At 36.9% G+C, this 14,521-nt stretch overlaps 1 protein-coding gene across 1 annotated transcript in view; it reads right to left on the bottom strand.

Annotated features, from left to right (window-relative positions):
• Positions 1-14,521, bottom strand: part of TEX10 (testis expressed 10) — a 54,403-nt gene that overhangs the window by 16,614 nt on the left and 23,268 nt on the right. Inside the window, exons 10-11 of the mRNA XM_071736950.1 lie at positions 2,669-2,757; positions 1,351-1,484 (exon numbers count right to left, since the gene is read on the bottom strand). Coding sequence (XP_071593051.1) covers positions 1,351-1,484; positions 2,669-2,757 — 223 coding nt within the window. The remainder of the gene's footprint in view (positions 1-1,350; positions 1,485-2,668; positions 2,758-14,521) is intronic.

Below are 14,521 nucleotides of genomic sequence, written 5' to 3'. Positions count from 1 at the left end.
ACCAGGTTACTCAAAGCCCCATCCGACCTGGCCTTGAACACTTCCAGGGAGGGGATATTCACAACTGCCCTGGGCAACCTGTTCCAGTCTCACCATCCTCACTCTAAGGAACTTCTTCCTAATATCTAGTCTAACTCTATCCTCTTTCCATTTTAAACTGTTCCCCCTCATCCTCTCACTCCATGCCCTTGTAAGAAGTCCCTCCCCAGCTTTCCTGCAGGCTCTCTTCAGCTATTAGAACGCTGCTATAAAATATCCCCAGAGCCTTCTCTTCTCCAGGCTGAACAGCCCAAATTCCCTCAGGCTGTCTTCATGGAAGAGGTGCTCCAGCCCTCTGATTATCTTTATGGAAACAAAGCAAAATAAATTAGGAACTTAGCTGCTCCACAGGCCAAGTGACTGAAGGCAGGACATCTAAAGATGTGTGTCAGAGATGTCACCAAACAACTTTGCTTAAAATACTTTTCAATACATATTAGCACACATTCAATGTATGACATGGACTAGCATTACTTTCAGTGGTTCATCACTTAAACTTTATGAATTAGATGAGAAAGATCTACCATACTGCTTTCTTGAACCAAAAAGATTGCCATGAGAACCAGAGTAAATCATACAACTAAAAACTTCTGTTACAGTCTTCTTTCTGCATTCATGACAGAGATTTCAGAAATACTGTCAACTTGGCATGTCTTCAAAACATGATTTCACCTTTCTAGTGAGCTAAGCAATAAAAAAAAAGTGTTGAGCCAGAATGAAGACTAATGTCTGAATATAATCTGATGGCTCAGATCCCTTTAGAATGAACAATAAAATTAAGCTTTCAGCTCTTACAATCTAACAAGCAGGAATTGAATTCACAGTGAAGTTTCTAATTCCAGTAAATTTTTATTAAATAAGCATCAGAAGTTATTCTAAATAATCACCAATGCCAACCCAATATTACTTCCAAGTTCAAATCTAATTTAATGCAAGTGCTTTTTAATTAACACTGGAATTTACTCCCAAAGAAAACTCTCTATAATTAGTGTTTTTACAATTAATTTATTTCTGAAAGCCAAAACATACTGCTGGTCTCAATCTTATTAGTGTTTAACGATTTTCCAATAAGGCTTTTCTTCATTTTTTTTCCATGAGTATGGTTTTGCATTCTGTATGTCTGAACCTTCGCCTTCTCAAGCAGCTTCCTTCAAAATATGGCTGCAGAAAAATGCTGTCTGTTTGCTAACTATTCTATTTCCCATTCTTTTTTCAACTCAACTCACAACAAGATTTAGGCATCCGTGGAAAGAGGATGGAGAGCACTTGGAGTCTGTATGCTGTCATTTAGGATTAGTGTCGATGTATTACCTCTGTCACAGCCCAGTGGTGTAAAAACTGGTCCAGATCAGTTAGGTAAAGACGGACAGGTGAAAGCTGTGTCTGGCTAATGTGTGGTTTTCCTCTAATGCCCTGGAGACTAGTCAACTCCTCTCTTGAAAACCCTAGAGAAAAAGAAGCAGTACAACAGCATCACAAAACAAGCCAAGCACTGTTCTACTTCAACAGCATCATTGACAAAAACTGGTTTTTTACATTATTCTGCACATCGTTTTTTTTTTTTTTGTTAAAAGCTCTCGCTTGGTGCTTTCTATGAAAAGACAAATTCCAACTTCTGAAAGAAACCAAAATTTTTTGAACAAAAATCACTGATATATCCATTTAAACTATAATGTGGTATAAAGAAAACAGCTATAAGAGGACAATGTTTTGTATCTCCAAAAATAATTTAAAATAATTTATAATGCAAAGCACTTAACTCAATAAGCTTCTAACATAACCTCAGAGCTAAAAAAATTTAATATAAATAAATAAATAAAATACATCATTTGGCTTGTTGTTTCTAGCCAGGTATGAGATGTTTTAGTAAAAGAGGACTACTGCACCAAACAGTTATTTTGGTTTTGCTTTTGTTTTCTCAGTTACCAGTACACCTCTCCCCATTGTTTTAGGAAAAAAGGGTAATTTTTGAAAGCAAAATAATTGAACATTATGAACGACTGAGGTGATGAAGAAAATACATTTTTTTTTTACCATGGGACAAGTTACTGGAAAATATTTCTCAGTAATATGATGTCATTGTAACCACTGTAATTTCCCAAAGCTGCATCACCACAGAGTACAACTATTTTTATATCTGATTAAGAACATAGTAGGAGAAGTAATACTGCTCACATGCTGACCATGGGCAGCTCACTGCAATGTACTTAATTACTTTATTCTGATGGAATGTTTTTAGTAGCGTAAGCATGTCCACAGGAAGTCCCAAAGGCAATAATTCATATTGTTATGAGCCAATAAAAGGCATTTACTTAAATCTAGAAAAAAATTTCTTGTTCACATCATATCCTGAGTTTTGGTTTTCCTCTTACTTTCCAAAGAAATCTGCTAGAATAAAGAAAAAGTATGCAAATATTCAGCCCAAGTGGCAAAGTGTTCAAAATAGGGTGTCAAATAGCAAATCAAGAGAAAAAAGGGTATCTCATACCAAAAATATGTAACAAGATTAGAATTACTACTTTCAGGAAGTACTTACTACACCATTTATTCTAAATTAAATCCAGCAATTGACTATCAAAAAACAAATTTCATTTTGTTAATTCTGAATTATGACATTCACATGGATTACCTATAAGGGTTGAAAACAAGAAGCTGAAATAGTCCACATCATTCACTGAATTATCCTGTACTTGGCACTTCCAGCCTGCAAAGGATGATCTACACAAAACCAATAGCAGATAGTTTATTAAAAACCATATAATTAAGAATTCACAACCTACCTGCATAATACAATCAATTACCATGATTAAATTGTTAATTTTAGCATTCCTGCTTCTAACTGCTGTTTGTAGAATAGCATTATAAACAGCTTCAAATACAGAACTCACTCTATTCAAAACAAGGAAAATTAAACTTTGTACCCCTACATGGGCTCAGGTTGTTAAGTTGATTAATTTACAAAACCAGCAACTTCTCATAGATATCAGTATAACCTTTATTTAATATAGTGATGACAGTCAACACACAGTAAATTAAATTATTTTTTTACCTTATTTGGTAAAAATCATAATATAACAAAGCTGGGCTGTATTTTTCATTATATCCACTACTTTTAACACAGCTCTTTACATGAACAACAGACCCCATTTAAAAGCAGTCTCAGCATCTATTTTAGAGCAGCTAAAGCTATAAAAGACAGAACTAAATTAACAACTTGCTTGGAGATTTAGAACACAAAAAGGAGCAATATGCAAAGACAGGAGTAAACCTGTTACCAAAGCTGCCTGACACTTCTCTTTTTAGAGAAATATGCAAGAAGTGGAGCACCAGCCTGCTTTTGTTTCTGAAATTAGATGCTGTATGATGAGCTTGTGGAAACTTGGAACCAACAGACACCACTGACCACCAAAGAGCAGTGTCCTGCCTGTGTATTGGAGCAGAACCAGGAGAGTGACAGGAGCTGGGAAAAAGGACATCTCACACCTCCTTTCCTCAAAAAGCTGCAGCTCAGACCTACACCACATTATACAAAAATGCATATTATACAAATGTATTTCTATAGAGTTCTTGGCACTTGTGCTGCAGACTATGGATCCTTGCTGTAGGAGGTTGCTGCTTTCCACTTTTACAATCTTGCAAAATTTCAGGGCTTCAGAGTGTAATTTTCCAAGCCAGTTATCTGCTTCGGATCACTTTTTTTCCTGAATTTCTCTCTGCTAACAGCCAAAATGTCTTAGCTCATGGATAACAAAAATCTGGAAAGCTTGTTTTTCAGAAATTTTTTTTACAGCTCTGTGTTTTGAGAGCAAAAATATCAAATCTGGTATACCTTTGTGCCAGGCATATACATTTTGCCAAGCCCGTGAAAATCATCCACAGTATTTCACCATCTACAAAAATGACAGCTAGAATATGCACGTGTCTGGAGCTACTCAAAACTAAAGGGAAAAAAAAGAATTTCCTGAAATTATAGATCAGGATTTAATCTGACTACTACATAAGACAATTACTTCTTAAAAAAAAAAAAAAAAAAAAAAAAAAAAAAAAAAAAAAAAAAAAAATCACAGCTAGGTGAGAGAGAACAAAAAAATGCTTTCTTAAATTAAATTACTTCACATTTTGTCCTTAATAGCAAATCCTTATTTCCAGGCATATCTCAGTTGACCTAGTGACTTTCTGGTGCAGGCAGTTCTGCACGGACAATTCTAATTCCTAAGAGGCTTTCAGTTCTCCTCTGAGGCTTGGGTTTGCTGCTTCCCTTTCTTAACCTGCACCTCTCAGTCTCTCTCCATCCATAAGGCTGCCATTTGGCTGCCAAAACAGAGTTCTCCAGAGACAAACCCCTTGGCCCTGGTTAGTAGTTTGGTCCTAAGAGAAGGGAAAATTTCTTTCCTCTTTCCAAGGAGGTCCCAGTTCGATTCATTACAGCATCAAAAAGATTTCACACATATTCAACTAAGTCAGCATGAGGTCTAACAACCTATTTTCCTCCCCAGCCCGAGATTCTATGCAGGATGAATAGTAACACAAAAATTAGATCAGTGTACCAGAATGGAGAATGAAGCTCGTGTCCTGTACAGCATGGGGGCATAAGCTGCCTAAATCCAGTGCAGAGGGACCATGAGTAGACACGAGGTCGTAGTGATTCAGGAGAATTTAGGACTTACTGGACACAGAAATTCAACCTGTGATGCAATCACTGAGCAAAATAGTGGGAATGCAAGAATTTGGAAGATACACAATCTGCAAATGGTACTGGGAAACAAACAAACAAAATATCTTGGTCAGGAGGACAGAAAACATGAACTTGCAGTAAGCCCAAATGCAGGCAGAAGGGACCTGACAAAGCTGATCAGAATGACTGATGTAGATGTAAGAGGAAGAAGAATGGCTTTGGTTCTGCTCCAGAAATATGGAGGGCAGAACCTCCACGTAAGACAAACCCTTGACAGAGTTCTTAAATGGTTTTAAGCCTCATCTACAAGGAAAGCTACATTGAGACAGGCACAAACAAAACCAAAATCCCCAAAGTCATTTGCAGTTTACTTCTTCTAATAGGTGAATGCTTTTTCACACATAAAAGAAGACTCAATGTTAAAAGGGCCTTAAATATAATCTTTCAGTTCAGAAAGTGACAGAGAGAGTTGCCTATAATCTTTACCTTGGCTTCTCTGTACATGTGCCTTGGCACTTCATAATGTGTTATATTTTGAGGCTTGAGTTAAAGGAAATCATAATTAAGAACACAGAAGAAATTTAATTCTAGAACGGATGATGATGCACTACAAATACATCACAAATTATTTCAAAAATCCTAGTTTATTATTTTAAGACTACTATGGATAATGAAGAATTATGAGCACCTTCAGAAAAGGTTTTCAAGATGCTTGCAAATTACATGTTAGACATTTAATTAAAAAAAAAAAAGCACTAATTTATAGGTGGAAAAGAAGTAATGAGCATGTTATCACCTCTCTTTTTTGACTAAATCTTTAGTGACAATGGGAACCTGCTAACAAATTGCATACTAGTGAGACCTCTCTAGTTAGCTAGTCCAAACCCACATTAACTATGATGAATTACCTGTTGTAATTTCTGCAAGGTTACCTACTCTCCACGAGCACCTTGCTACTGAGCTTTAGAACTGCACCTTTAGTTAACCTGCTTTGTACACCAAGTGGTATTAAAAGAAAAGTCAAATCTAATTAACTGAAAAATCACTGCTTCTCTTGCCATTAGCATGGCAAATATTTCTCAGTCACAGCAACTGGACAATGCATTCCTTTTATCACTTGCTGCTAACTTTTCTTTTAACTCCAGATGGATCACACTGCTTTGTTCACACTGCTGTTATTTTCAGGGTGGGCTACACCACACAGCTGCAAAGCAGAACAGGGCAGTTTGTGTCCAAGTGGCTATTTCTCAGCTACAGGCTACACTTCCTGACCTAAACTGGCTACCAGTTCATTTCTGGTTTAGGTTTAAGGTGTTAGTTTTGACTTATGTAGTCATAAGGAGTCTTTGGGCAATTCAGATGTCTCTGGCAGAGGAACTCTGATGAAGCATGTTGCAGTCACTTGAGAAATTATTCCTTTACTCATCATCCTGTGAAACACTGATGAAACTCCAACTCAGACAGCAATGCACCCATCAAGCACAGTGAGTTTTGCTTAGAATTTGGGTTGGGTTTTTTTGTTTTTGTTTTTTGGTTTGATTTGGGTTTTTTGGGTTTTTTTTTTTGTTCAGCAATGAAGTTGAAAAAAGCATAGTGAATCTCAAAAAGTTCCAAGTTCAGTCTTCAAGTAGTTTTCAAGTAAAACATGGGAAAGCAAATGTAAGAATGTAACAGTTCTTCTGAAGCTTTGATACTATCACCCAAATTTTGTTCATGGGAAGCTTTTGTTTATGGAGGATTACAGAATTCAAGGACTGTACAAGATCAAGGGTTTTCTGCTCAAACAAACTAAAATACAATTCTTTCACCTTCCTGGACAAGTCCTTCTACTGCCATAATAAGTGAATATTCTAGCCCAGGCTGTTCCTGAAGTGTTACAGATTTAAATATTTGTCTGAGAAACGTAACTTAATTTAGACTGTGGTAGCTGATCCCATTTCAAGTTTATTTTTTCAACATTTGATCACAAATTTAAACCAAGGCCTACCACAATTGTTTCTTTAATTTTAGGTTGTAAAGTAATTTTTTCTTCTCTTATTTCCTCCATTGATACTTCCGTTCATACAGAACATGTAAATATTCATAGGCACAGCCACTAGCTGACTCACTCATTTCCTGAAAAAAAAAAATCTTTCAGGTTTCAATGTAGCGAAAATTTAGTAAAATTAACGCCATTTATTTATATATTATTAAATTAAGAACACCTCCTCAAAATAGTTCAATGACTATGTCAGTGTGTTAAGAAATCAATCTCCTCAATGAACACAGATTTTCCACATCCTCAGCAAGTGCTTTAGCCACTGAGAGATTGAGATACTACCTACTAAGTAGTCTTTCAAACCTCAGGAGCAGAAAACTTCAAGATTCTGTACACCCAGCAGATAACCAGTGCATGACAGTAGCATTCAAGCAAGGTGAGGCTACAGGACAGAAGCTACGAGGATTCTGCCCACCTCTGATCACCAGAGCAGAATCTGTGCTGGTTCCCATCCCAAAACAACTCTCCAAGATGTGCTGCAGCTTCAAGCAGCTGCACAACACAGTATGGAACTCAACAAAGTAGAAGGAAATCAACAGGATGAGATGGCATGCACCATGCAAAGGAGGAGCTCCAAGGGAAGGCAAGAATGAACTGAAATAGTTCCAGCTGTGAGCAACCTGCTACCTGAGAACCTCCCTGACACCTACAGCCTGTAGAGTGGCAAAGGTGGTGGTATTTCTAAAAACAAAACCCCAAAAACAAGTTCCACATAACTGAAGTCTGTGACTATACTGCCTGCACTAAGCAAATTGTTACACACATTGATGGATAAAATTAGCTGACACATGAATGCCTATGTCATGCTTGAGAATAGACAGGATGGGTTTAAAAACAAAGTTTTTTTGCTTTATGTATTTCTTGGAAATCTTATAAAGTGCTAGGGGCACGTGAATATGGAAATACTTGTAATACTTAGGGAAAATTTCAGAAAACGACATAGCTACAGCATAGAAACTAAGGCCCTCGCTTTAAGAGATAATTGATTTAAAGGTAGGAAGGGGTGAGTAGAACTAACTGATCACCTCATACAGTGGAAAATAGACATCAGTGGAGGTTCATGGGGTCTGTGCTGGCCCTGGGCACTTGTACAGAAACAATCTAGAAACAGAGATGACAAAGTCCACTAGCAACCTCCATGTCACTTAGTATACCAAAGTACTTAGTGTAGAATTAGTTGCATGCTGCTACAAAGTCTATATTGTCTTTTTCTTGACAAAGCTCTTCAGTCAGTTCATCTACCTATAGTCTGAAGGTACACACCACCTCCTTCCAGATGCACATTCTGTTTTTCTGCTGCTCACCAGGATACAGCTGAACAGCTCCTTTTGCCTGTCCAGGAGCTAGGGCCTTGGAAATATGAGAAGCAGAGTAAAACAATTCTTCCACAGTTGCCAGAATAATCACACTGCAGCCAAGAACTGTAAGCCATTTCCACTACATGAAGCAGGGACAAGCTTTCCTACAGCACACAGGACCACAGACATGTATGACAATTCCCCTTATAACTTATGGATCTTCCATCATGATCAACCAGGAACAGTGTTGAAAATAAGCCTTTACTGATCTACCAAAAGCAGGTAAAGAATATATACTCTCTTTCAGCTTCCTGTTTTTATGACCTGTGCCATCTATAACCTCACACCACAGAAAAGTCTAGGATCAGTTTATAGAGCCTACCTATTAAGACAAAACTGTTCAGCTACTGGTCAGTACTCATCAGGAACAGGAGAATTCCACAGAGATACTGCACCACCTTTCCCTAGAGCTGGGTCCATTCAAATTCTTAGCAACGTTGCTCCCTGTCTGTGCCCAGAAACACTGCCCTGCTGAATTAAAAATCATGCTAGGACAATACTGTAGAGAGAGATCTTCTAGGCAGCCTCCTCACAGGATAGTTACCAATGTATCATGTTCTCTGCAGACACCTAACTGTGTAGCCAGTAGCAGTGCTGTCTGACAACCATTTAAATGATGCTTACATGTACGAACACCTGTCAAATATGAGGTAATGAAAAAAATGTGGAATTAGATACTCTGGAGAGCTTGTCAAGTATGTTACAATAAATCCCAATTTGTGAGTGTATAAACAACAATATACATTGGAAGGAGCAAAACTACATGCAAGTACCACACTAGGACTGTTGAACCTTCACGGGAGAAAACAGAAAACATTTTCTCCCAGTGTAGTCATGCACTTGCACTACTGTAAAATATGTCCTTTTAGAACACTAGAAAAAGCCCTGTGCCAATATTCATCTCAGCTGGTAAAGTTTATTCCTGTTTAGCTCTAATGAAAAATACATTGTCAAATTGAAATGAAACTGTTAGCAACTGCAATAAAGTATAACTCAGGCTCCTGCATCAACTTCATCCAATCAGGTTTGCATTACATTGTTAATGAGGATCACTCAGTTTTCATACTACTTCTTGAAGAGACAGGGAACAAACTGCCACAAACTGATGTTGCAATTGTTTAAAAAATATTTTTTAAAAATTGAATCTTTGAATACTTCTTCAATCCTGTACCCAGCTCATCATTCACACCAACTTATCTCCAGGTAGCATGTGTCCTTAGCAAACTGAGAGTTTTTATATTCCTTTTCCTCTAACAGGTTACCACATGTAGACAATGGTTTGTTAGTGCAAATTTTTTAACTTTCATTCTCTCTTTTGGAGGATCAAATGTTTCCATTTGAAGATGTGGCAAAATACAACAAACAACTGCAAGGAATTAGCTGGGATTTGAAGAAAAACATCAACCCTATTTTAAGAGAACAACAATTTGAGCTATGCATTGTTAAAAGTAAGCCTATCAGCTACTCATTTATTTGTTTCATGGTCGCAAAGGTTGTCTGAAGAAAAAAAAAAAAGAATTGAGCTGCTTACACATTATAAATGAGAGCACAAATTGGAAGAAACATTCACTAATGAACAAACAGCATTTATTGACTGCTGCAATTTTAAGTGCAGCAACATAATTCTTTTCCCCTTGGTTAGGAATCTCAACTAGGAACAACCACCTGAAGACAAATTTAGAGGGCTGTGGCCTTAAACATAAACTTAGCCTTCTCCCTCTCTCAAGTCCTAAACATTCACATAACAGTGAACAAGGAAAAGGGAATTTGTAGACCAGACATGGAATACACTGTAATCCACACCAGGATCCAATTCTCAAGAACTATGGATTCTTTCTGATCTTGCAGTGAGGAAAAACAAATCTATCTTTCACCCTTCATCCTCTGTGGCACCGAATCAGGGAAATGCCAGCATTCTGAAAGCACACTCTTCTTTTGTGCCTAATCATTTTTAATATGCTTCTTATTTTTGTTTCTAAACAATGTGTTGTGAAAATATACCCAGAAAAAGCACTTCACAGTGAACAAAGACCTTACTATTCCTACATTCTTCTTAGCAAGCCCCTCATAATGACTACACCTCCTTACAGATGTGTGCCTTTCAACTTACTTACCAAGGTGTATTGAGTTGTCTTCCTATTGTACCACTTGTAGTCTTCAAAATGTTTGGGGGTTTTGTTTCTTTGTTTTGTTTTGTTTGGTTTGGTTTTGGTTTTTTTGTGGTTTTGTTTCTTTTGTGGTTTTTGTTTTTAAATAGAGAACCTGGTTTATTTTAGTAAAATTTTGGTTTTATTTAAGTATTTCTTTTTTAAAAAAAGCTTTCAAATACTTTCTGTATTTCATTTGTATGAGAATTACTATTCAATCAGTGTTGGTATTCACAACAACATGATACAATATCATCTCAAAGTTCTCTCCAGCTTGTTGGTACTTTTGGGAAATATAATGTTCTTTTTGTCTACAATACTGCATTCAGTACTGTCAAAGGTTGCAAATCACACAACTAGGATGACTAAATAAAGTAGTATTTACTTACAAAGGAAATACCTATAGAAAACTTCAAATTACTGCCATAAAAAAACACCTCTGGGAAATATATCTGGAGAAATGCAATTTTCAACCTTGTATCAGATGTTAAAATGTCCATCCCTTCTAGACACCAGATTCCTGAGGGCAGCAGGAACCAACAAGCACACCTGGCTGCTGGACCATACACCAGCTGTGCTCCCTCATTATTGTCTGGAAAGCAACAGAATCTTTTAAAGGCACCACCTCTTAAGGATAGAGTCCATTTATAGTTACAAGCAGAATGCAAGTTACCCCCAGGGTTATCTCAAACCTGTGAAGAAGAGGAACTCCCACACAATTTATTTCTTGCTGAGAGAGAGCACTCAGCATTTATTTATATGGTCCTCATCCCTCTCCTTTTCTACAGCAACAAAAAAAAATCTCTTTGCAAGACTCCAGTGGGGAAAGAGCCCCACAAGAATAAGAAATGGCTGTCTGAAGCCACTGGAGATCTCATTTATGGACACTCCAAGAGAGAAATGCCATAAATTAACCCCCATTGTTTTTTATCTAAGGAGTGAAATATTATCTGTCTAATTCTCTATTACAGTTCAATAACTTCCAGACACAATACTCCAATGTGTAAAAGGTTCTTTTAAAAAATCATAACTACTTCACATAAATAAGGTACATAAATAAATTGGGGTTATGTAATTACACTGGATAAAGGCACATGAATAAATTACATTTATGCTATTACACTGAATAGGTTTTCCTTATTTGTGCCTCAAGACATTTTAATACAACTTTTCCTGTTAAGTCAGCTAACTTGATAGTTTATACATTTGATCAGGACATCATAATCTTCATTTCTTAATCCATACTTGACAGAATAGAATACACCACAGTAAGCATTCAAATTATATATGAATCATCTTAAGCACCCTGCCTTATACAAAAGGAAAGGCAAAGAAATGTGTTTACAAGGATATCTGCCACCATGAAATCACTAGACTAGCAAGCATTAAGCCTAACAAACTGTGACAAATGGTGTTCCTCTGCAACTGCTGAAATACAGATTTTTGTATGAAAACAGCAGGTCTCCTTTTGTGAGACAAACAAGACAATCTACCATATCTAAGAAAGTGAGTTTACAACATTTATTATGTTTCCATATTTGACAAAAAGATATGCTTCAAAGCCAGTCTTCCAAAAACATACTTTTATTTTAAAGCACACTAGTGCTTTAAAAAATATTCTGAAGTACCCCATCTGCCCTACAAATGTAGAAAGTAGGCATACAGGGAGGGATAGCATCAAAAATCCTTTCTAGCTCTACCTATAATACTGCTGAAGTTTTCAACTTCAATCCCTCCTAGACCATTAACTATTATTTCTTCTATACATAACATACACATTTCTTCAAATATATAAACATTAAAAATGTTCTTTACTTTCTGGACAGTTTTCTACATCTGTCCATATTTACATCCTGAAGGAATCAGCAGAATTGGAATTTCAAACCAAAGGTCCACTGATGCCAAAAACTACATTTTCCTACCTATCACTTAAACCATTCACCTTTAATTAGATCTACTGTTTGATTATTTACCAGTTATTCCAATACACCGTGAATTTAAAATACTGAAGCTGATTCTTTCAGAAACGTGGTACACTGCATAAAGATAAATGGCTTAAATTGGAGGCCAACTCAGGGAACTCATCTCCTGCTGCTACTCCTCATTTCTCTCAGTCTGAAATCACAAATTGTTGGCTCATGCTTCTCTACACCTTTCCTCACCTAGTTGTGTATGAACAAGAGTGGGGAGAAAGATTTATTGCACCAAAACCCTGGCAGGCTCCCATCTCTCAGAACCTTACCTGCCTGGATTTAATGAGGTTACTTACAGCTCAGGTCTCAGTAAGCAAAAGGCAGGCACTGGAGAACAGAAGTGATATTAAGCCAAGACAACACCTTCTGTCCCTCAGTTTTACCTGAAACTCACCAGCTGTAGCTAGCCCAGTGACCCAAATGGCAGCATCTGTTTATTGGCAGAGATCAATTAGTGTAAATCTGGTCACATTCTACCAGCATCCAAAATGGGGTGGCTGCATTTTAGCTTTCTTTTCAGAACAGCCCTCAGCCTGTGTTAACTGGTAAAACTTTGTAGGTATAGAACATGCTAATAATCACTATGGATTATCACCCTATGAGGCTCAGAAACCTTATTATATATAGAAATAATGACAATATCTTCTTTATCAGCATAGGGAGCCCACTATTGCTCATTCAATGGGCTCCTCTAGATCACTTGGCTATTCATTTCACCACTGCAAAACGTAAATAGTGAAAAACAGTTAATGTCTTCCAAATTAATTTCTAATCAATAAGAAATTCTAAAAGTTACCATGTAATAATTACAATAATTGCAATTACTGCCTGGTATCATCACAGTGCTATGGTTTAAACCATCTGGATAAATTTACTATCTCATTTTACAGTTTACACACACTCAAAAAAGCTCTGAGTTCCTTGAGTTTATAATGATTGTTCCTGGAATAATTGCTGCAGTCTTATTATCATCCATATGTACCCTCATCAAATCCACCTTAATGTAGCTTCTTCCTGGCAAATATAAATGGGTATATACATGCATTCTCCAATGCATGTAAAAAGGTACAGACAAGAATAGTGCAGGGATGAAGGCTTTTAAAGAAATTAAGAACAATTATCAAACATGGCAGTGAGCCTCTGACGCTCATGCATGCACTCTATTTAAAAACATGACAGATAAGCAGGTGGCATAGAAGAAAAGAAATGTATAAAGGCTCCCCCCTCACCAGAGAACACAAAGGTATTGAAAGAAAAACAGTGCCATCTACTGACAAAATCTGGTTTGCTCCTAAATGACATCTCCCTATGGACTGATTTGTATGTTTCTCTATGCAAAGCTACCCTGTAACTACAGAAAGTGCCATTTAACCAGAAATTACATACATTTTTTTATAGTACCGTTTATTTTAAAAACTTGCATGTTTAACTCTGAGCATCATGAGAGCTGTAAATGACCTCAAGTTACATAGTCTCTCTTGGCTTTCTTCCTTTAGGGCTTTACCTCTACCATCCACAACATACCTTTTTGTCCAACCTGATTTTAAGCATCTTGATTGAAGTATATTTATACCCACTTCCTAAACAGCCTGTTAACTATGCATCTCTGCTGTTAGAAAATTTCGCTAGCACTCAAACCAAATGTTTTTCTGATATTTAAGGTCTATATTTCTAATCCTGCTTAAAACTGCATTGTCCCACTCCTTTTCAACAGCCTTTTACATACATGGTTTCCCCTCCTTCCCACTCTAATTTGATTAACAATGCCAATCTGTTGGCCATTCCCAATTAACACAGTTCAGGGGCTATTGTTCTCCTTTAAACTCAATCCAGTTTGTCCACGACATTATCAAAAGCAACCCACAAAACTAGATACAAAAATCCAGCTTGGCTTTTCTAGTAAGAGATGGAAAATTAGTTCATGTCTCCTGTGTGCAATGACAGGTTATGAAGTTCATGAAGCCCATCTAAGGCTCATTCTGAGAAAAACCTACAACTGTTTCCTTAACTGTAGGACTTACTTTCCAAGCAAAGATGCATCAGACTCTCCTGTTCTTAAGTAATAATGAAGCTTATTACCTTCTCATCTCTTTATCTTTCCAGGTTTAAGATGCCAAAGCAATTTTTTTGGACATTCCCCTCAGTAGCCACTAATATGTCTGACATAATATCAGTTCCCTAGTTCTTAAAGGCATCCTAGGATGAAGTGTTTAGAATAAACGCAAGTCATAGCAATAAGAAAAAAAAAGTTAGTCTTTCACAAAATAGATTTTATCTACATACTATGCTGA

Source organism: Heliangelus exortis, chromosome 2 (genome assembly GCF_036169615.1).
Source record: "Heliangelus exortis chromosome 2, bHelExo1.hap1, whole genome shotgun sequence".
NCBI lineage: Eukaryota > Metazoa > Chordata > Aves > Apodiformes > Trochilidae > Heliangelus > Heliangelus exortis.
The sequence above is the reverse complement of the archived record's forward strand: the minus strand, read 5'-3'. Positions and strand labels throughout refer to the sequence as shown.